The 22,073-nt window shown below is 49.0% G+C and overlaps 1 protein-coding gene across 2 annotated transcripts in view; it reads left to right on the forward strand.

Annotated features, from left to right (window-relative positions):
* The window catches only part of specc1 (sperm antigen with calponin homology and coiled-coil domains 1), a 103,354-nt gene that overhangs the window by 16,190 nt on the left and 65,091 nt on the right, over nucleotides 1–22,073 (forward strand). Inside the window, exon 3 of one of the 2 annotated variants that reach the window (XM_072470030.1) lies at nucleotides 5,167–5,296. In XM_072470030.1, coding sequence (XP_072326131.1) covers nucleotides 5,167–5,296 — 130 coding nt within the window. Of the gene's footprint in view, nucleotides 1–5,166; nucleotides 5,297–8,531; nucleotides 8,692–22,073 lie in introns of those variants that run through there. The other variant, XM_072470031.1, reaches the window with a different exon arrangement.

The raw sequence follows: 22,073 nt of genomic DNA on the forward strand, positions 1-22,073 counted from the left end.
CCGGATCAATGGACACGAGACTGGCTCGCTTTTTGTTTACGTACAGGACCACCCCCCATACAGTGACTGGGGTAGCTCCCGCAGAACTCCTAATGGGCCGGAGACTTCGCACCCGCCTTAGTATGGTCTTCCCGGACATTGGCGCAAAAGTACGCCGCACACAAGAACGGCAGGGACCGGGATTGTCTCAGCATCGTCCGATTTGGCAGTTTGCGCCCGGTGACCCAGTATTCGTGCGGAATTTTGCTGGTGGTGCCCAATGGGTTCCTGGGGTAATCTTTCGCCAAACGGGCCCTATATCGTACCAAGTGCAAGCCCAGGGTCGTCTCCAGCGAAAACATGTAGACCACGTCCGGTCCAGAAGATCATCCCCGCAAAAGATTCCCCGCCCCCGGAGCTCAGTTCAACAGCGGCAAAGACCAGAAACAAGGGAAGGTAGTCCTCACAATCTTCCACTGGTGCCTCACTCAAAGCCTGCGCAGGTCGTTACGGGACCGAATGGGGATAGAGACGCTGACATGACGGAGGCAGCAGACTCTGACTCCGAGATGGAGACACAGGACGCATCAGAGGGGGAATCCTCGGGTCCACAGGCCGTGGATGTACAACCGTTGCGCCGTTCATCACGGAAGCGCCGGTCTCCGTCTCGTTATACGCCGCCTGATCCAGCGCCGCGTGCAAATGGCGTCGGGCCTGCGGCCAAACGAGTTCGACGCCTCCCTTCGCCAGGGCCTACGGTGGATTCCTTGGACTTTGGGGGGGAGGGATGTTATAACCTGCCTACTGACGATTGGCTGGGGACTAATGACTATCCCACAATCCTATGGGAGTATGAACTTCCCCAATGAGGGGGGCGGAGAAACTCCTACTATAAATAAGCTGGCCAGTCCAGGAACCAGGAGGAAGGAGAAGGTAGCAAGGGAAGTTACTGCTACTGTTATGTATATATTGTTATAGTAAATAAACGTTATTATTTTGTATCCTTAAAACTCGTGCTGGATTCTTCGGGGCCCTTACAAAAGGGCTGTATTTGGGGAGGGGGGCTGTAGTTGGGGAAGGGGTGTGTTTTTGAGAGTGGCTGTATTTGGGGAGGGGGCTGTAGTCGGGGAGGGGGCTGTATTTGGGGAGGGCCGTTTTGTGCATTAACTCTGATGGTGCAAAGTGAGATACCGGTTCAGTTATAAACCCTGAAGTTGAGTTTGTGAGTCAGTAACGTACACAGCTGATTAGAATCTGAGGAAATGCAAATGCAGTCCGATGGAATGTTGGCCTTTCTCTCGAGGGGTCTGGAGCAACAACAGCAGGAAGAGATGCTTCAGTCTGAGATGGTGCCTCTGCTTCGAGTTTTTCCTACAAGTGGAAATATCCTCTCCACGCCCACTCTATCCAGGCTTCGCAGTATCCTGTAAGTTTCAATAAGATCCCCTCTCATCTTTCTAAACTCCAACAAGTACATAGATTTCATAGAATTTACAGTGCAGAAGGAGGCCATTTGGCCCATCGAGTCTGCACCGGCTCTTGGAAAGAGCACCCTACCCAAGGTCAACACCTCCACCCTATCCCCATAACCCAGTAACCCCACCCAACACTAAGGGCAATTTTTGGACACTAAGGGCAATTTAGCATGGCCAATCCACCTAACCTGCACATCTTTGGACTGTGGGAGGAAACCGGAGCACCAGGAGGAAACCCACGCACACACGGGGAGGATGTGCAGACTCCGCACAGACAGTGACCCAAGCCGGAATCGAACCTGGGACCCTGGAGCTGTGAAGCAATTGTGCTATCCACAAGGCTACCGTGCTGCCCAGAGTCCTCAACCGTTCCTCATACGACAAGCTCTTCATTCCAGGGATCATTCTTGTGAACCTCCTCTGGACCCTTTCCAAGGCCAGCACATCCTTCCTTAGATCCGGGGCCCGAAACTGCTCACAATACTCCAAATGGGGTCTGACCAGAGCCTTATACAGCCTCAGACGTACATCCCTGGGCCGGGATTCTCCGCTACCTGGCGGGGCGGGGGTCCCGGCGGGATGGAGTGGCGGGAACCACTCCGGCGTCGGGCCGCCCCAAAGGTGTGGATTTCTCCTTTCGGGGCCAAGCCCTCACCGTGAAGAGCTAGCCCCGCGCCGGAGTGGTTGGCGCACCGCCAGCCGGGGCCGAAAGGACTTCGCCGGCCGGTGGAAGCCCGCGCATGCGCGGGGGGGGGGGTCTCTTCCGCGTCGGCCATGGTGAAGACTGGCCGAGGCGGAGGGGAAAAGAGTGTCCCCACGGCACAGGCCCGCCCGCGGATCGGTGGGCCCCGATCATGGGCCAGGCCACTGGGGGGGCACCCCCCGGGGCCAGGTCGCCCCGCCACCCCCCCAGGACCCCGGAGCCCGCCCGCGCCGCCTTGTCCCGCCGGTAAGAGAGGTGGTTTGATTCTCGCCGGCGGGACAGGCATTCCAGCAGCGGGACTTCGGCCCATCGCAGGCCGGGGAATCGCCGGGGGGGGGGGGGGGGCGCCAACCGGCGCGGAGCGATTCCTGCCCCCGCCGAATATCCGGTGCCAGAGAATTCGGCAACCGGCGGGGGCGGGATTCACGCCAGCCCCCGGCGATTCTCCAACCCGGCGGGGGGGTCAGGGAATCCCGCCCCTGGTCTTGCATTCTCGCCCTCTTGACATGAATGCTAACATTGCATTTGCCTTCCTAACTGCCAACTGAACCTGCACATTATCCTTAAGAGAATTGTGAACAATGATCCCAAGTCCCTTTGTGCTTCTGATTTCCTAAGCATTTCCCTATTTGGAAATAGTCTATGCCTAAATTCCTCCTCCCAAAGTGCATAACCTCACACTTTTCCACATTGTGGGCGAAATTCTCCGGTATCGGCGCAATGTCCGCCGACTGGCGCCCAAAACGGCGCAAATCAGTCGGGCATCGCGCCGCCCCAAAGGTGCGGAATGCTCCGCATCTTGGTGGGCTGAGCCCCAACCTTAAGGCCTTTGGTGCCCCGCCAGCTGGCGCAGAAATGACATCTCCGGGCGGCGCATGCGCGGGAGCGTTAGCAGCCGCTGACGGCGTTCCCGCACATGCGCAGTGGAGGGAGTCTCTTCCGCCTCCGCCATGGTGGAGACCGTGGTGAAGGCGGAAGGGAAAGAGTGCCCCCACGGCACAGGCGGAGAATCTCGCCCTGTATTCCATCTGTCACTTCATTGCCCACTCTCCTAGCTTGTCTAAATCCTTGCTTCCTCAATACTACCTGTCCCGGTAGTAATTTCCTCAGCTACCTCTTTTATAACCCTGGGGTGTAGTCCATCCGGTCCAGGTGACTTATCCACCTTCAGACCTTTCAGTCTCCCCAGAACCTTCTCCTTAGTGATGGTCACTGCACTCACCTCCGCCCCCTGATTCTCCTGGATTTCTGGCATCCCATTGGTGTCTTCCACCGTGAAGACTGATGCAAAGTAACTATTCAGTTCGTCTGCCATTTCTATATTTCCTATTATTACTTCTCCAGCCATGTTTTCCAGTGTTAATGACTATGTTTGCCTCTCTCTTACCTTTTAAAAATTAAAATAAGCTCTTCCTATCTTCCTTTATATTACTAGCTAGCTTGCACTCATATTTCATCTTCTCCCCCCTTATTGCTTTTTTTGTCCTCTGCTCACTTTTAAAGGCTTCCCAATCCTCTGGTTTCCCACTAATCCTCGCCACTTTATATGCTTTTTCTTTTGCTTTTATGCTGGCCTTGACTTCCCTCGTCAACCATGGATGCAGGGCAGCACGGTGACGCAGTGGTTAGCACTGCAGTATCACGGCGCTGAGGTCCCAGGTTCGATCCCGGCTCTGGGTCACTGTCCGTGTGGAGTTTGCACATTCTCCCCGTGTCTGCGTGGGTTTCACCCCCACATCCCAAAGATGTGCTGGGTAGGTGGATTGAACACACTAAATTGCCCCTTAATTGGGAAAAAATGAATTGGGTACTCTAAATTTAAAAAAAAACATGGATGCTTTGTCCTCCCCTCAGCATGTTTCCTCCTCCTTGGATGAATTTCTGTTGTGCCTCCCTAATAACCCCCAAAAACACCTGCCATTGCTGTTCCACAGCCTTCCCTGCTCGGCTCCTTTTCCAATCAACTCTGGCCAGCTCCTCCCTCATGTCTTTGTAGTTCCCTTTATTTAATTGTAATGACGTTACATCCGATTCCAGCTTCTCCCTCTCAAACTGCTGGGTAAATTCTATCATATTGTGGTCACTGCTCCCTAAGGGTTCCTTCATCTTAAGTTCCCTCGGGGCTGGTTTAGCACAGGGCTAAATCGCTGGCTTTTAAGCAGACCAAGGCAGGCCAGCAGCACGGTTCAATTCCCGTACCAGCCTCTCCGCACAGGCGCCGGAATGTGGCGACTAGGGGCTTTTCACAGTAACTTCATTTGAAGCCTACTCGTGACAATAAGCGATTTTCATTTCATTGCACATCACCAAATCCAGAATTGCCTGTTCCCTAGCAGGCTCTGTCACAAGCTGCTCCAAAAAAACATCTCTTAGACATTCCACAAATTCCTTTTCTTGGGATCCACTACCAACCCAGTCCACCTGCATATCGAAGTCCCCGATGATTATTGAAATATTGCCTTTTTTACATGCCTTTCTATCTCCTGATTTATTTTCTGCCCCACATCCTGGCTACTGCTAGGGAGCCTGTACATAACGCCCATCAGGGTCTTTTTACCTTTGCGATTCCTCAACTTTACCCACAGAGATTCTCTGCCTTCTGATCCTATATCGCTCCTTGCTATCGATTTAACTTCATTCCTTACTGACAATGAAACCCCGTCCCCTTTGCCCATCTGCCTGTCCTTTCGATAGGACACATATCCCTGGATATTTAGATCCCAGCCCTGATCCCCTTGCAGCCACGTCTCTGTGATGCCCACAACATCGGACCGGCCAATTTCAATGTGCGCAACAAGCTCAGTGACCGTGTTCTGTATCCTGCGCGCATTTCGGTACAACACCCTCAGTCCTGCATTGACCACCTCCCTTCTCACTCTTGGCACCTTTTCTGCTTTGCCTGAGGGTGATGCTGTTCTATTATTTTGGTTCTCTATTTCCCCTTCAGTTATTACACCTTCTAAGCTAACACTCTGGTTCCTCTCACTAAATTCCTGTCTCTTCCTTCAGAGTAAAAGCAGTGAGGATTTATTGTCAAAGGCTGGAGGCACCCTGACCTCAAGTTCATTGAGACTGAAGAAAACCGTTACCATGCGAACCATCGGCGAGCTGACTGAGGACAAGGCAAGGAGCAGCCCAGGTAGGAGATCGCAAGCTGCGCGGAATTACTGCCAGGGATTGTACCAAACTGAGACCAGGCGTGAGGTGACTATATTACAGCCCACAATCAGCACTGTCTGACAACTGGGACGGTTCTGCTGGCTTTAAAGCAGATGTTGGGGGTCTTACCCACCAGCAGGATTCTCACATTGCCAATTTAGCCAAGGCCGAACACCTTCTGTGACTCAGACATTTAACTGGACAGCAACTGGTCTTCTCGGGATCAAGTCCCCAGCGGCGAAAGTCTTGTCTGCCAAGAGCTGCTGTCCAATCTGAGGCTGGCAGCACTGTTGGGCAGTAACATCAGCAGGACAAGGTGGCTGCCACACGAAGCTTGGGATCATCGCTGGAACCTCAGCCACTACTGAGTGATGGAAGGCGGGGAGAGGTCACAGGGTGGAGGCAGTGAGGGAGGAGAATGGGCAGTAAGGGCATGGGCAGCTCTCTGTGCCCGTCCCTATTCCCAATGCTGGCATTCTCAATCAGGCACTCAAGCAACTCCACACGGGTTTGGATGTCATCCTCCCGCCTGGCGACCCCCTTTTGCCTGCCACTGCGTCACTAAGTTAATACCAGTGGCTGTGGGAAGAGGCACTTGAGTGGGCAGTGATTACCCACTGAATGGCCGCCATTGGGAACAGGGCAGAAAGTGCCGAGGCTCTTGATCAGACTCTCCGAATTTGGGACAGGCACAAAGCACAGGTGCCCTGTATGGAAGATTCTGCCTCTTCCCGTGCCCCCCCCCCCCCCCCCCCCCCCCCCCCCACCACCACCGAGGCTGAATTGATGGAGTCTCTTTGCAACAATTAAGGGAGGGGAGGAGAACTGGGATTCCAATTGGGGTGGACAGAATTCCTGATTTGGGAGGAGAATTTTCCTTGGCTGATTCCTGTTCCCAGCTGCAGCTCATATCATTCCCGGAGAGATCAAAACTCAGTCAATCTCCACGTTGAATAAATCCAGCGATGGAGGATGGCCAATTCTCTGGGGTCGGACATTCGAAAGATTCCAAAGACAATAAGAACTCGGCCTGTCCAATCCCATTACCCCTGGGCAGTGGCCCCCACCCTGTGTGAGTAAACATTGCCCCCCAAACCTGTGACTAACCCCGAAACTTAAAACCCTCACCTCAGCCAGTGAGCCCCCCCCCCTTGGTGAACCAGCATTCACCCTGCAGCCTGAATCATTCTATAGACTGCAGCCGCTCTATAGGGTGCAGCCGCTCTATAGGATGCAGCCTCTCTCTAGACTGCAGTCTCTCTATAGGGTGCAGTCTCTCTATAGGATGCAGCCTCTCTCTAGACTGCAGTCTCTCTATAGGGTGCAGCCGCTCTATAGGATGCAGCCTCTCTCTAGACTGCAGTCTCTCTATAGGGTGCAGTCTCTCTATAGGATGCAGCCTCTCTCTAGACTGCAGCCATTCTATAGGATACAGCTGCTCTATAGGACGCAGCCTCTCGACTGCAGCCTCTCTATAGGGTGCAGTCTCTCTATAGGATGCAGTCACTCTATAGGATACGGCCTCTCTATAGACTGCAGCCTCTCTACAGATGACATTATCTCTATGGATGCAGACTCTCCATAGGATGCAGCCACTCTATAGGATGCAGCCACTCTATAGGATGCAGCCTCTCTATAGGCTACAGCCTCTGTTTCGACTGCAGTCTCTCTGGGGGGCACGGCAGCTTAGTGGTTAGCACTAATGCTTCACAGCTCCAGGGTCCCAGGTTCGATTCCGGCTTGGGTCACTGTCTGTGCGGAGTCTGCACATCCTCCCCGTGTGTGCGTGGGTTTCCTCCGGGTGCCCCGGTTTCCTCCCACAGTCCAAAGATGTGCAGGTTAGGTGGATTGGCCATGATAAATTGCCCTTAGTGTCCAAAATTGCCCTTAGTGTTGGGTGGGGTTACTGGGTTATGGGGCTAGGGTGGGGGTGTGGGCTTAGGTGGGGTGCTCTTTCCAAGGGCCGGTGCAGACACGATGGGCCGAATGGCCTCCTTCTGCACTGTAAATTCTATGATTCCATAAGATGCAGCCTCTCTATAGACTGCAGTCCCTATAGGATGCAGCCTCTCTATAGGCAACAGCCTCTCTATAGGATGCAGCCTCCCTTTAGACTACAGCCTCTCTATAGATAGCAGCATCTCTATAGGATGCAATCTCTCTATAAGGTGCAGCCCCCGATAGGATGCAGCCTCTCCATAGGATGCTGTGGCTCTATAGACTGAAGTCCCTTTTTTCGACTGTAGTCTCTCTATGGGATGCAGATTCTCGAAAGACTGCAGCCCGTCTCTCGGATACAGTCTTCTTTAAGTGCAGCCTCTCTATAGACTGCAGCTGTCTATAGGATGCAGTCTCTCTATACGATTCAGCCTCCATATGGACTGCAGCCTCTCTACAGGATGTAGCCAATCCATAGACGGCAGCCTCTCTATAGGGTGCAGCCTCTCTATAGGATGCAGTCTCACTATAGGATGCATCCTCTCTATAGAATGTAGTCTCATTATAGGATGCAGCCTCTCTATAGGATTCTGCCTTGCCATACGCTACAGCCTCTCTATATGATGCTGCCCCTCTATAGGAGGCAGCCTTGCTATAGGCTGCAGTTACTGTAGGATGCAGCCTCTCTATAAGATGCAGTCTCTCTCTAGGATGCAACCTCGGTATATGATGCTGCCTCTCTATACAATGTTGCCCCTCTATAGTATGCAGCCTCTCTGTAGGATGCAGCCTCGCTATCGGATGCGGTCTCTCTATATGATGCACTGTCGATCGGATGCAACCTCTCTATAGGATTCTGCTTCACTATAGGCTGCAGCATCACTCACTATATGATGCTCCTCTCTATACGATGCTCCCCCTCTATAGGATGCTGCCTCGCTATAAGCTGCAGCCTCTCTATAGGATTCAGTCTCTCTATAGGATGCAGTCTTTTTCTTTACGAGCAACAACACAAACTGACTGTTGAGCTTCATTGGAATCCTTTAATGAGACATTGCCACATTTGCCGTAACAGGACGATGCCCAATCCAGCCCATCACAGTGAACAATGAGAATAATTGGGGGAGGGGGAGAAGAATAATGGAGAAAACAATGATTCAGCTGGATTTCACCCTGAGCGATGGGAATGAAAATCAGCTGGGTGTTATTGAGAGAGTTTCAGTGTCGGCCTTTTGTTGAGATACAGGCTGGTTGCAAATGTTACTTGCTGGCCAGCAGCTCCAGCTCCTGCCCTCCATCTGTGTGTAGAATGTGTCTGGGAGAGCACAGCTTCTTGTCCAAAAAAACAGCAACATGAGGGAGCTTCACCTCCCATCTCCCACAGCAAGAAACACAGGCCAGAGCAGCTGGGGAAGATGGGAAACCAGCCGGCAAAAGGTCAGGATCCAGGTTTGAGATTCTTACCTGAAAGTTTGTTTGAAGTAATGTTGCCAGCAGTGTATGACAGAGTGTGAGTAACAGTGTGACAGAAAGCGAGTAATAGTGTGACAGAAAGCGAGTAATAGTGTGACAGAAAGCGAGTAATAGTGTGACAGAGTGTGAGTAACAGGTTGTGACAGAGTGTGAGTAAAGTTGTGACAGAGTGTGAGTAACAGTGTGACAGAGTGTGAGTAACAGTGTGACAGAGTGTGAGTATCAGTGTGACAGAGTGTGAGTATCAGTGTGACAGAGTGCAAGTGACAGTGTGACAGAGTGTGAGTAACAGTGTGACACAATGCGAGTAACAGGGTGACAGAGTGTGAGTAACAGTGTGACAGAAAGCGAGTAATAATGTGACAGATTGTGAGTAACAGTGTGACAGAGTGTGAGTAACAGTGTGACACAATGCGAGTAACAGGGTGACAGAGTGTGAGTAACAGTGTGACAGAAAGCGAGTAATAGTGTGACAGAGTGTGAGTAACAGGTTGTGACAGAGTGTGAGAAAAGTTGTGTCAGAGTGTGAGTAACAGTGTGACAGAGTGTGAGTAACAGTGTGACAGAATACGAGTAACAGTGTGACAGAGTGTGAGTAACAGTGTGACAGAGTGTGAGTAACAGTGTGACAGAGTGTGAGTAACAGTGTGACAGTGTGCGAGTAACAATGTGACAGAGTGCGAGTAACAGTGTGACAGTGTGCGAGTAACAATGTGACAGAGTGCGAGTAACAGTGTGACAGAGTGTGAGTAACAGTGTGACACAATGCGAGTAACAGGGTGACAGAGTGTGAATAACAGTGTGACAGAGTGTGAATAACAGTGTGACAGAGTGTGAGTAACAGTGTGACAGAGTGTGAGTAACAGTGTGACAGAGTGCGAGTAACAGTGTGACAGAGTGTGAGTAACAGTGTGACACAATGCGAGTAACAGGGTGACAGAGTGTGAATAACAGTGTGACAGAGTGTGAATAACAGTGTGACAGAGTGTGAATAACAGTGTGACAGAGTGTGAGTAACAGTGTGACAGAATGTGAATAACAGTGTGAGAGAGTGTGAGTAACAGGTTGTGACAGAGTGTGAGTAAAGTTGTGACAGAGTGTGAGTAACAGTGTGACAGTGTGTGAGTAACAGTGTGACAGTGTGAGTATCAGTGTGACAGAGTGCGAGTGACAGTGTGACAGAGTGTGAGTAACAGTGTGACAGAGTGTGAGTATCAGTGTGACAGAGTGCGAGTGACAGTGTGACAGAGTGTGAGTAACAGTGTGACAGAAAGCGAGTAATAGTGTGACAGAGTGTGAGTAACAGTGTGACACAATGCGAGTAACAGGGTGACAGAGTGTGAGTAACAGTGTGACAGAAAGCGAGTAATAGTGTGACAGAGTGTGAGTAACAGTGTGACAGAAAGCGAGTAACAGTGTGACAGAGTGTGAGTAACAGTGTGACAGAGTGTGAGTAACAGTGTGACACAATGCGAGTAACAGGGTGACAGAGTGTGAGTAACAGTGTGACAGAACGCGAGTAATAGTGTGACAGAGTGTGAGTAACAGGTTGTGACAGAGTGTGAGTAAAGTTGTGACAGAGTGTGAGTAACAGTGTGACAGAGTGTGAGTAACAGTGTGACAGTGTGCGAGTAACAGTGTGACAGAATACGAGTAACAGTGTGACAGAGTGTGAGTAACAGTGTGAAAGAGTGTGAGTAACAGTGTGACAGTGTGAGTAACAGTGTGACAGAGTGAGTGTAACAGTGTGACAGAGTGTGAGTAACAGTGTGACAGAGTGTGAGTAACAGTGTGACAGTGTGAGTAACAGTGTGACAGAGTGAGTAACAGTGTGACACAATACGAGTAACAGTGTGACAGAGTGTGAGTAACAGTGTGACAGTGTGAGTAACAGTGTGACAGTGTGAGTAACAGTGTGACAGAGTGTGAGTAACAGTGTGACACAATGCGAGTAACAGTGTGACAGAGTGTGAGTAACAGTGTGACAGTGTGAGTAACAGTGTGACAGAGTGTGAGTAACAGTGTGCCAGAGTGTGAGTAACAATGTGACAGAGTGTGAGTAACAGTGTGACAGAATACGAGTAACAGTGTGACAGAGTGTGTGTGACAGTGTGACAGTGTGAGTAACAGTGTGACAGAGTGTGAGTAACAGTGTGACAGTGTGAGTAACAGTGTGACAGTGTGAGTAACAGTGTGACAGAGTGTGAGTAACAGTGTGACACAATGCGAGTAACAGTGTGACAGAGTGTGAGTAACAGTGTGACAGTGTGAGTAACAGTGTGACAGAGTGTGAGTAACAGTGTGACAGAGTGTGAGTAACAGTGTGACAGAGTGTGAGTAACAGTGTGACAGAATACGAGTAACAGTGTGACAGAGTGTGAGTAACAGTGTGACAGAGTGTGAGTAACAGTGTGACAGAATACGAGTAACAGTGTGACAGAATACGAGTAACAGTGTGACAGAGTGTGAGTAACAGTGTGACAGAGTGTGAGTAACAGTGTGACAGAGTGTGAGTAAAGTTGTGACAGAGTGTGAGTAACAGTGTGACAGAGTGTGAGTAACAGTGTGACAGAGTGTGAGTAAAGTTGTGACAGAGTGTGAGTAACAGTGTGACAGAGTGTGAGTATCAGTGTGACAGAGTGCGAGTGACAGTGTGACAGAGTGTGAGTAACAGTGTGACACAATGCGAGTAACAGGGTGACAGAGTGTGAGTAACAGTGTGACAGAAAGCAAGTAATAGTGTGACAGATTGTGAGTAACAGTGTGACACAATGCGAGTAACAGGGTGACAGAGTGTGAGTAACAGTGTGACAGAAAGCGAGTAATAGTGTGACAGAGTGTGAGTAACAGGTTGTGACAGAGTGTGAGTAAAGTTGTGACAGAGTGTGAGTAACAGTGTGACAGAGTGTGAGTAACAGTGTGACAGTGTGCGAGTAACAATGTGACAGAGTGCGAGTAACAGTGTGACAGAGTGTGAGTAACAGTGTGACAGTGTGCGAGTAACAATGTGACAGAGTGCGAGTAACAGTGTGACAGAATACGAGTAACAGGGTGACAGAGTGTGAGTAACAGTGTGACAGAGTGTGAGTAACAGTGTGACAGAATACGAGTAACAGTGTGACAGAATACGAGTAACAGTGTGACAGAGTGCGAGTAACAGTGTGACAGAGTGTGAGTAACAGTGTGACAGAATACGAGTAACAGTGTGACAGAATACGAGTAACAGTGTGACAGAGTGCGAGTAACAGTGTGACAGAGTGTGAGTAACAGTGTGACAGGGTGTGAGTAACAGTGTGACAGAATGCGAGTACCAGTGTGACAGAGTGTGAGTAACAGTGTGACAGTGTGAGTAACAGTGTGACAGTATACGAGTAAAAATGTGACAGAGTGTGAGTAACAGTGTGACAGTGTGAGTAACAGTGTGACAGGGTGTGAGTAACAGTGTGACAGAATGCGAGTACCAGTGTGACAGAGTGTGAGTAACAGTGTGACAGTGTGAGTAACAGTGTGACAGTATACGAGTAAAAATGTGACAGAGTGTGAGTAACAGTGTGACAGTGTGAGTAACAGTGTGACAGAGTGTGAGTAACAGTGTGACAGGGTGTGAGTAACAGTGTGACAGAATGCGAGTACCAGTGTGACAGAGTGTGAGTAACAGTGTGACAGTGTGAGTAACAGTGTGACAGAGTGTGAGTAACAGTGTGACAGGGTGTGAGTAACAGTGTGACAGAATGCGAGTAACAGTGTGACAGAGTGCGAGTAACAGTGTGACAGAATGCGAGTAACAATGTGACAGAGTGTGAGTAACAGTGTGACAGTGTAACAGTGTGACAGAGTGTGAGTAACAGTGTGACAGAGTGTGAGTAACAGTGTGACAGTATACAAGTAACAGCGTGACAGAGTGCGAGCAACAGTGCGACAGAGTGTGAGTAAAGTTGTGACAGAGTGTGAGTAACAGGTTGTGACAGAGTGTGAGTAACAGGTTGTGACAGAGTGTGAGTAAAGTTGTGACAGAGTGTGAGTAACAGTGTGACAGAGTGTGTGTAACAGTGTGGCAGTGTGAGTAACAGTGACAGAGTGAGTAACAGTGTGACAGAGTGTGAGTAACAGTGTGACAGAGTGTGAGTAACAGTGTGACACAATGCGAGTAACAGTGTGACAGAGTGAGTAACAGTGTGACAGAAAGCGAGTAACAGTGTGACATAGTGTGAGTAACAGTGTGACAGAGTGTGAGTAACAGTGTGACAGAGTGTGAGTAACAGTGTGACACAATGCGAGTAACAGTGTGACAGAGTGAGTAACAGTGTGACAGAGTGTGAGTAACAGTGTGACAGTGTGAGTAACATTGTGACAGAGTGTGAGTAACAGTGTGACAGAGTGTGAGTATCAGTGTGACAGTATACGAGTAAAAGTGTGACAGAATGCGAGTAACAGTGTGACAGAGTGAGTAACAGTGTGACAGAGTGTGAGTAACAGTGTGACAGAGTGTGAGTTACAGTGTGTCAGAGTGTGAGTAACAGTGTGACACAATGCGAGCAACAATGTGACAGTGCGAGTAACAGTGTGACGGAGTGCCTGTGAAAGAGTGTAACAGTGTGACAGAACGCGAGTAACAGTGTGACAGAGTGTGAGTAACAGGTTGTGACAGAGTGTGAGTAAAGTTGTGACAGAGTGTGAGTAACAGTGTGACAGAGTGTGTGTAACAGTGTGACAGTGTGAGTAACAGGGTGACAGAGTGTGAGTAACAGTGTGACACAATGCGAGTAACAGTGTGACAGAGTGTGAGTAACAGTGTGACAGAGTGTGAGTAACAGTGTGACAGTGTGAGTAATAGTGTGACAGAGTGTGAGTAACAGTGTGACACAATGCGAGTAACAGTGTGACAGTGTGTGTAACAGTGTGACAGAGTGTGAGTAACAGTGTGACAGTGTGAGTAACAGTGTGACAGAGTGTGAGTAACAGTGTGACAGTGTGAGTAACAGTGTGACAGTATACGAGTAAAAATGTGACAGAGTGTGAGTAACAGTGTGACAGAGTGTGAATAACAGTGTGACACAATGCGAGTAACAGTGTGACAGAGTGTGTGTAACAGTGTGACAGTGTGAGTAACAGTGTGACAGTATACGAGTAAAAATGTGACAGAGTGTGAGTAAAAGTGTGACACAATGCGAGTTTGGGGCAGCACGGTAGCCTTGTGGATAGCACAATTGCTTCACAGCTCCAGGGTCCCAGGTTCGATTCCGGCTTGGGTCACTGTCTGTGCGGAGTCTGCACGTCCTCCCCGTGTCTGCGTGGGTTTCCTCCGGGTGCTCCGGTTTCCTCCCACAGTCCAAAGATGTGCAGGTTAGGTGGATTGGCCATGCTAAATTGCCCTTAGCGTCCAAAATTGCCCTTAGTGTTGGGTGGGGTTACTGGGTTATGGGGATAGGGTGGAGGTGTTGACCTTGGGTGGGGTGCTCTTTCCAAGAGCCGGTGCAGACTCGATGGGCCGAATGGCCTCCTTCTGCACTGTAAATTCTATGATAAATTCTATGATAATCTATGAGTAACAGGGTGACAGAATGCGAGTACCAGTGTGACAGAGTGTGAGTAACAGTGTGACAGTGTGAGTAACAGTGTGACAGAGTGTGAGTAACAATGTGACAGAGTGTGAGTAACAGTGTGACAGTGTAACAGTGTGACAGAGTGTGAGTAACAGTGTGACAGAGTGTGAGTAACAGTGTGACAGTATACAAGTAACAGCGTGACAGAGTGCGAGCAACAGTGCGACAGAGTGTGAGTAAAGTTGTGACAGAGTGTGAGTAACAGGTTGTGACAGAGTGTGAGTAACAGGTTGTGACAGAGTGTGAGTAACAGGTTGTGACAGAGTGTGAGTAAAGTTGTGACAGAGTGTGAGTAACAGTGTGACAGAGTGTGTGTAACAGTGTGGCAGTGTGAGTAACAGTGACAGAGTGAGTAACAGTGTGACAGAGTGTGAGTAACAGTGTGACAGAGTGTGTGTAACAGTGTGACAGTGTGAGTAACAGTGTGACAGAGTGTGTGTAACAGTGTGACACAATGCGAGTAACAGTGTGACAGAGTGTGTGTAACAGTGTGGCAGTGTGAGTAACAGTGACAGAGTGAGTAACAGTGTGACAGAGTGTGAGTAACAGTGTGACAGAGTGTGAGTAACAGTGTGACACAATGCGAGTAACAGTGTGACATAGTGTGAGTAACAGTGTGACAGTGTGAGTAACAGTGTGACAGAGTGTGTGTAACAGTGTGACAGAGTGTGAGTAACAGTGTGACATAGTGTGAGTAACAGTGTGACAGAGTGTGAGTAACAGTGTGACAGAGTGTGTGTAACAGTGTGACAGAAAGCGAGTAACAGTGTGACATAGTGTGAGTAACAGTGTGACAGTGTGAGTAACAGTGTGACAGAGTGTGAGTAACAGTGTGACAGAGTGTGAGTAACAGTGTGACACAATGCGAGTAACAGTGTGACAGAGTGCGAGTAACAGTGTGACAGAGTGAGTAACAGTGTGACAGAGTGTGAGTAACAGTGTGACATAGTGTGAGTAACAGTGTGACAGAGTGTGAGTAACAGTGTGACAGAGTGTGTGTAACAGTGTGACAGAAAGCGAGTAACAGTGTGACATAGTGTGAGTAACAGTGTGACAGTGTGAGTAACAGTGTGACAGAGTGTGAGTAACAGTGTGACAGAGTGTGAGTAACAGTGTGACAGAGTGTGAGTAACAGTGTGACACAATGCGAGCAACAATGTGACAGTGCGAGTAACAGTGTGACGGAGTGCCTGTGAAAGAGTGTAACAGTGTGACAGTGAGTGAGTAGCCGTGTGACAGAGTGTGAGTAACAGTGTGACAGAGTACGAGTAACAGTCTGACGGTGTGCCAGTAACAGTGTGACAGAGTGTGTGTAACAGTGTGACAGTGTGAGTAACAGTGACAGAGTGAGTAACAGTGTGACAGAGTGTGAGTAACAGTGTGACAGAGCGCCAGTAACAGTGTGACAGAGTGTGAGTAACAGTGTGACAGTGTAACAGTGTGAGTAACAGTGTGACAGTATACAACTAACAGTGTGACAGAGTGCGAGCAACAGTGTGACAGAGTGTGAGTAAAGTTGTGACAGAGTGTGAGTAACAGTTTGTGACAGAGTGTGAGTAAAGTTGTGACAGAGTGTGAGTAACAGTGTGACAGAGTGTGAGTAACAGTGTGACAGAGTGTGAGTGAAGTTGTGACAGAGTGTGAGTAACAGTGTGACCGAGTGTGAGTAACAGTGTGACCGAGTGTGAGTAACAGTGTGACACAATGCGAGTAACAGTGTGACAGAGTGAGTAACAGTGTGACAGTGCGAGTAACAGTGTGACAGTGCGAGTAACAGTGTGACAGAGTGTGAGTAACAGTGTGACAGAGTGAGTAACAGTGTGACAGTGTGAGTAACAGTGTGACAGAGTGTGAGTAACAGTGTGACACAATGCGAGTAACAGTGTGACAGAGTGAGTAACAGTGTGACAGAGTGTGAGTAACAGTGTGACAGTGTGAGTAACATTGTGACAGTGAGCGAGTAGCCGTGTGACAGAGTGTGAGTAACAGTGTGACAGTGTGCCAGTAACAGTGTGACAGTGTGCCAGTAACAGTGTGACAGAGTGTGAGTAACAGTGTGACAGTGTGTGAGTAACAGTGTGACAGAGTGTGAGTAACAGTGTGACAGGGTGCCAGTAACAGTGTGACAGAGTGTGAGTAACAGTGTGACAGAATGCGAGTACCAGTGTGACAGAGTGTGTGTAACAGTGTGACAGTGTGAGTAACAGTGTGACAGGGTGTGAGTAACAGTGTGACAGGGTGTGAGTAACAGTGTGACAGAGTGTGAGTAACAGTGTGTGAGTAAAAGTGTGACTCAATGCGAGTAACAGTGTGACAGAATGCGAGTAACAATGTGACAGAATGCGAGTAACAATGTGACAGAGTGTGAGTAACAGTGTGACAGAATGCGAGTAACAATGTGACAGAGTGTGAGTAACAGTGTGTGAGTAAAAGTGTGACTCAATGCGAGTAACAGTGTGACAGAGTGCGAGTAACAGTGTGACAGAATGCGAGTAACAATGTGACAGAGTGTGAGTAACAGTGTGACAGTGTAACAGTGTGAGAGAGTGTGAGTAACAGTGTGACAGAGTGTGAGTAACAGTGTGACACAATGCGAGTAACAGTGTGACAGAGTGAGTAACAGTGTGACAGAAAGCGAGTAACCGTGTGACAGTGCGAGTAACAGTGTGACAGTGCGAGTAACAGTGTGACAGAGTGTGAGTAACAGTGTGACAGAGTGAGTAACAGTGTGACAGAGTGTGAGTAACAGTGTGACAGTGTGAGTAACAGTGTGACAGAGTGTGAGTAACAGTGTGACAGAGTGTGAGTAACAGTGTGACACAATGCGAGTAACAGTGTGACAGAGTGAGTAACAGTGTGACAGAAAGCGAGTAACAGTGTGACAGAGTGTGAGTAACAGTGTGACAGCGTGTGAGTAACAGTGTGACAGAGTGTGAGTAACAGTGTGACAGAATGCGAGTAACAATGTGACAGTGCGAGTAACAGTGTGACGGAGTGCCTGTGACAGAGTGTGAGTAACAGTGTGACAGTGTGCGAGTAGCTGTGTGACAGAGTGTGAGTAACAGTGTGACAGAGTACGAGTAACAGTCTGACGGAGTGCCAGTAACAGTGTGACAGAGTGTGAGTAACAGTGTGACAGTGTGTGAGTAACAGTGTGACAGAGTGTGAGTAACAGTGTGACAGTGTGCCAGTAACAGTGTGACAGTGTGCCAGTAACAGTGTGACAGGGTGTGAGTAACAGTGTGACAAAGTGAGTAACAGTGTGACAGTGTGTGAGTAACAGTGTGACAGTGTGCCAGTAACAGTGTGACAGTGTGCCAGTGACAGTGTGACAGTGTTTGACTAACAGTGTGACAGTGTTTGAGTAAGTGTGACAGTGTTTGAGTAACAGTGTGACAGTAGCAGTGTGACAGTGTTTTAGTAACAGTGTGACAGTGTTTGAGTAACAGTGTGACAGTGTGTGAGTAACAGTGTGACAGTGTGCCAGTAACAGTGTGACAGTGTGTGAGTAACAGTGTGACAGTGTGTGAGTAACAGTGTGACAGTGTGCCAGTAACAGTGTGACAGAGTGCCAGTAACAGTGTGACAGTGTTTGAGTAACAGTGTGACAGTGTTTGAGTAACAGTGTGACAGTGTGCCAGTAACAGTGTGACAGTGTTTGAGCAACAGTGTGACAGTGTGCCAGTAACAGTGTGACAGTGTGTGAGTAACAGTGTGACAGTGTTTGAGTAAGTGTGACAGTGTTTGAGTAACAGTGACAGTAGCAGTGTGACAGTGTTTGAGTAACAGTGTGACAGTGTTTGAGTAACAGTGTGACAGTGTGTGAGTAACAGTGTGACAGTGTGCCAGTAATAGTGTGACAGAGTGTGAGTAACAGTGTGACAGTGTGCCAGTAACAGTGTGACAGAGTGTGAGTAACAGTGTGACAGTGTGCCAGTAACAGTGTGACAGAGTCTGAGTAACAGTGTGACAGAGTGTGAGTAACAGTGTGACAGTGTGCCAGTAATAGTGTGACAGAGTGTGAGTAACAGTGTGACAGTGTGCCAGTAACAGTGTGACAGTGTGCCAGTAACAGTGTGACAGGGTGTGAGTAACAGTGTGACAGTGTGTGAGTAACAGTGTGACAGTGTTTGAGTAACAGTGTGACAGTGTGCCAGTAACAGTGTGACAGTGTTTGAGTAACAGTGTGACAGAGTCTGAGTAACAGTGTGACAGAGTGTGAGTAACAGTGTGACAGTGTGCCAGTAACAGTGTGACAGAGTGTAACAGTGTGACAGTGTGCCAGTAACAGTGTGACAGAGTGTGAGTAACAGTGTGACAGAGTGTGAGTAACAGTGTGACAGTGTGCCAGTAACATTGTGACAGTGTGCCAGTAACAGTGTGACAGTGTTTGAGTAACAGTGTGACAGTGTGCCAGTAACAGTGTGACAGTGTGCCAGTAACAGTGTGACAGGGTGTGAGTAAAAGTGTGACAGTGTGTGAGTAACAGTGTGACAGTGTGCCAGTAACAGTGTGACAGTGTGCCAGTAACAGTGTGACAGAGTGTGAGTAACAGTGTGACAGTGTGTGAGTAACAGTGTGACAGTGTGTGAGTAACAGTGTGACAGAGTGCCAGTAACAGTGTGACAGTGTGCCAGTAACAGTGTGACAGAGTGTGAGTAACAGTGTGACAGTGTGTGAGTAACAGTGTGACAGTGTGCCAGTAACAGTGTGACAGTGTGCCAGTAACAGTGTGACAGGGTGTGAGTAACAGTGTGGCAGTGTGTGAGTAACAGTGTGACAGTGTGCCAGTAACAGTGTGACAGGGTGTGAGTAACAGTGTGACAGTGTGTGAGTAACAGTGTGACAGGGTGTGAGTAACAGTGTGCCAGTAACAGTGTGACAGGGTGTGAGTAACAGTGTGACAGTGTGTGAGTAACAGTGTGGCAGTGTGTGAGTAACAGTGTGACAGTGTGCCAGTAACAGTGTGACAGGGTGTAAGTAACAGTGTGACAGTGTGTGAGTAACAGTGTGACAGTGTGGCAGTAACAGTGTGACAGTGTTTGACTAACAGTGTGACAGTGTTTGAGTAAGTGTGACAGTGTTTGAGTAACAGTGTGACAGTAGCAGTGTGACAGTGTTTGAGTAACAGTGTGACAGTGTTTGAGTAACAGTGTGACAGTGTGCCAGTAACAGTGTGACAGAGTGTGAGTAACAGTGTGACAGTGTGCCAGTAACAGTGTGACAGTGTTTGAGTAACAGTGTGACAGTGTGTGAGTAACAGTGTGACAGTGTGCCAGTAACAGTGTGACAGTGTTTGAGCAACAGTGTGACAGTGTGCCAGTAACAGTGTGACAGTGTGCCAGTAACAGTGTGACAGTGTTTGAGTAAGTGTGACAGTGTTTGAGTAACAGTGTGACAGTGTGCCAGTAATAGTGTGACAGAGTGTGAGTAACAGTGTGACAGTGTGCCAGTAGCAATGTGACAGAGTGTGAGTAACAGTGTGCCAGTAACAGTGTGACAGGGTGTGAGTAACAGTGTGACAGTGTGCCAGTAACAGTGTGACAGTGTTTGAGTAACAGTGTGACAGAGTGTGAGTAACAGTGTGACAGAGTGTGAGTAACAGTGTGACAGTGTGCCAGTAACAGTGTGACAGAGTGTGAGTAACAGTGTGACAGTGTGTGAGTAACAGTGTGACAGAGTGTGAGTAACAGTGTGACAGAGTGTGAGTAACAGTGTGCCAGTGTGCCAGTAACAGTGTGACAGAGTGCGAGTAACAGTGTGACAGTGTGCCAGTAACAGTGTGACAGTGTGCCAGTAACAGTGTGACAGGGTGTGAGTAACAGTGTGACAGAGTGTGAGTAACAGTGTGCCAGTAACAGTGTGACAGAGTGTGAGTAACAGTGTGACAGTGTGCCAGTAACAGTGTGACAGTGTGCCAGTAACAGTGTGACAGGGTGTGAGTAACAGTGTGACAGCGTGTGAGTAACAGTGTGACAGAGTGTGAGTAACAGTGTGACAGTGTGCCAGTGACAGTGTGACAGAGTGTAACAGTGTGACAGTGTGCCAGTAACAGTGTGACAGTGTTTGAGTAACAGTGTGACAGAGTGTGAGTAACAGTGTGACAGTGTGTGCCAGTAACAGTGTGACAGTGTGCCAGTAACAGTGTGACAGAGTGTGAGTAACAGTGTGACAGGGTGTGAGTAACAGTGTGGCAGTGTGTGAGTAACAGTGTGACAGTGTGTGCCAGTAACAGTGTGACAGGGTGTGAGTAACAGTGTGACAGTGTGTGAGTAACAGTGTGACAGTGTGCCAGTAACAGTGTGACAGAGTGTGAGTAACAGTGTGACAGTGTGCCAGTAACAGTGTGACAGGGTGTGAGTAACAGTGTGACAGTGTGCCAGTAACAGTGTGACAGAGTGTGAGTAACAGTGTGACAGGGTGTGAGTAACAGTGTGGCAGTGTGTGAGTAACAGTGTGACAGTGTGCCAGTAACAGTGTGACAGGGTGTGAGTAACAGTGTGACAGTGTGTGAGTAACAGTGTGACAGTGTGCCAGTAACAGTGTGACAGGGTGTGAGTAACAGTGTGACAGTGTGTGAGTAACAGTGTGACAGTGTGCCAGTAACAGTGTGACAGTGTGCCAGTAACAGTGTGACAGTGTGCCAGTAACAGTGTGACAGTGTGTGAGTAACAGTGTGACAGTGTGCCAGTAACAGTGTGACAGAGTGTGAGTAACAGTGTGACAGTGTGCCAGTAACAGTGTGACAGGGTGTGAGTAACAGTGTGACAGTGTGCCAGTAACAGTGTGACAGAGTGTGAGTAACAGTGTGACAGGGTGTGAGTAACAGTGTGGCAGTGTGTGAGTAACAGTGTGACAGAGTGTGAGTAACAGTGTGACAGGGTGTGAGTAACAGTGTGACAGGGTGTGAGTAACAGTGTGGCAGTGTGTGAGTAACAGTGTGACAGGGTGTGAGTAACAGTGTGACAGTGTGCCAGTAACAGTGTGACAGGGTGTGAGTAACAGTGTGACAGTGTGTGAGTAACAGTGTGACAGTGTGCCAGTAACAGTGTGACAGGGTGTGAGTAACAGTGTGACAGTGTGTGAGTAACAGTGTGACAGTGTGCCAGTAACAGTGTGACAGTGTGCCAGTAACAGTGTGACAGTGTTTGAGTAACAGTGTGACAGAGTGTGAGTAACAGTGTGCCAGTAACAGTGTGACAGAGTGCGAGTAACAGTGTGACAGTGTGTGAGTAACAGTGTGACAGTGTGCCAGTAACAGTGTGACAGAGTGTGAGTAACAGTGTGACAGTGTACCAGTAACAGTGTGACAGAGTGTGAGTAACAGTGTGACAGTGTGCCAGTAACAGTGTGACAGAGTGTGAGTAACAGTGTGACAGTGTGTGTGTAACAGTGTGACAGAGTGTGAGTAACAGTGTGAGTAACAGTGTGACAGGGTGTGTGTAACAGTGTGACAGGGTGTGAGTAACAGTGTGACAGGGTGTGAGTAACAGTGTGCCAGTAACAGTGTGACAGTGTGTGAGTAACAGTGTGACAGAGTGTGAGTAACAGTGTGACAGTGTGTGTGTAACAGTGTGACAGAGTGTGAGTAACCGTGTGTGTGGTGTGTGTAGGGGTGTCCCGTGGCGGCTGAGGATCCGGTGGGGGAGGGGTGGTGAGTGTCTGGTGGGGGGTGAGGGTCCGGGGGGTCCAGTGGGGTGGGTGAGGGTCCGGTGGGGGCTGAGGATCCGGTGGGGGATGAGG

Source organism: Scyliorhinus torazame, chromosome 12 (assembly GCF_047496885.1).
Source record: "Scyliorhinus torazame isolate Kashiwa2021f chromosome 12, sScyTor2.1, whole genome shotgun sequence".
NCBI lineage: Eukaryota > Metazoa > Chordata > Chondrichthyes > Carcharhiniformes > Scyliorhinidae > Scyliorhinus > Scyliorhinus torazame.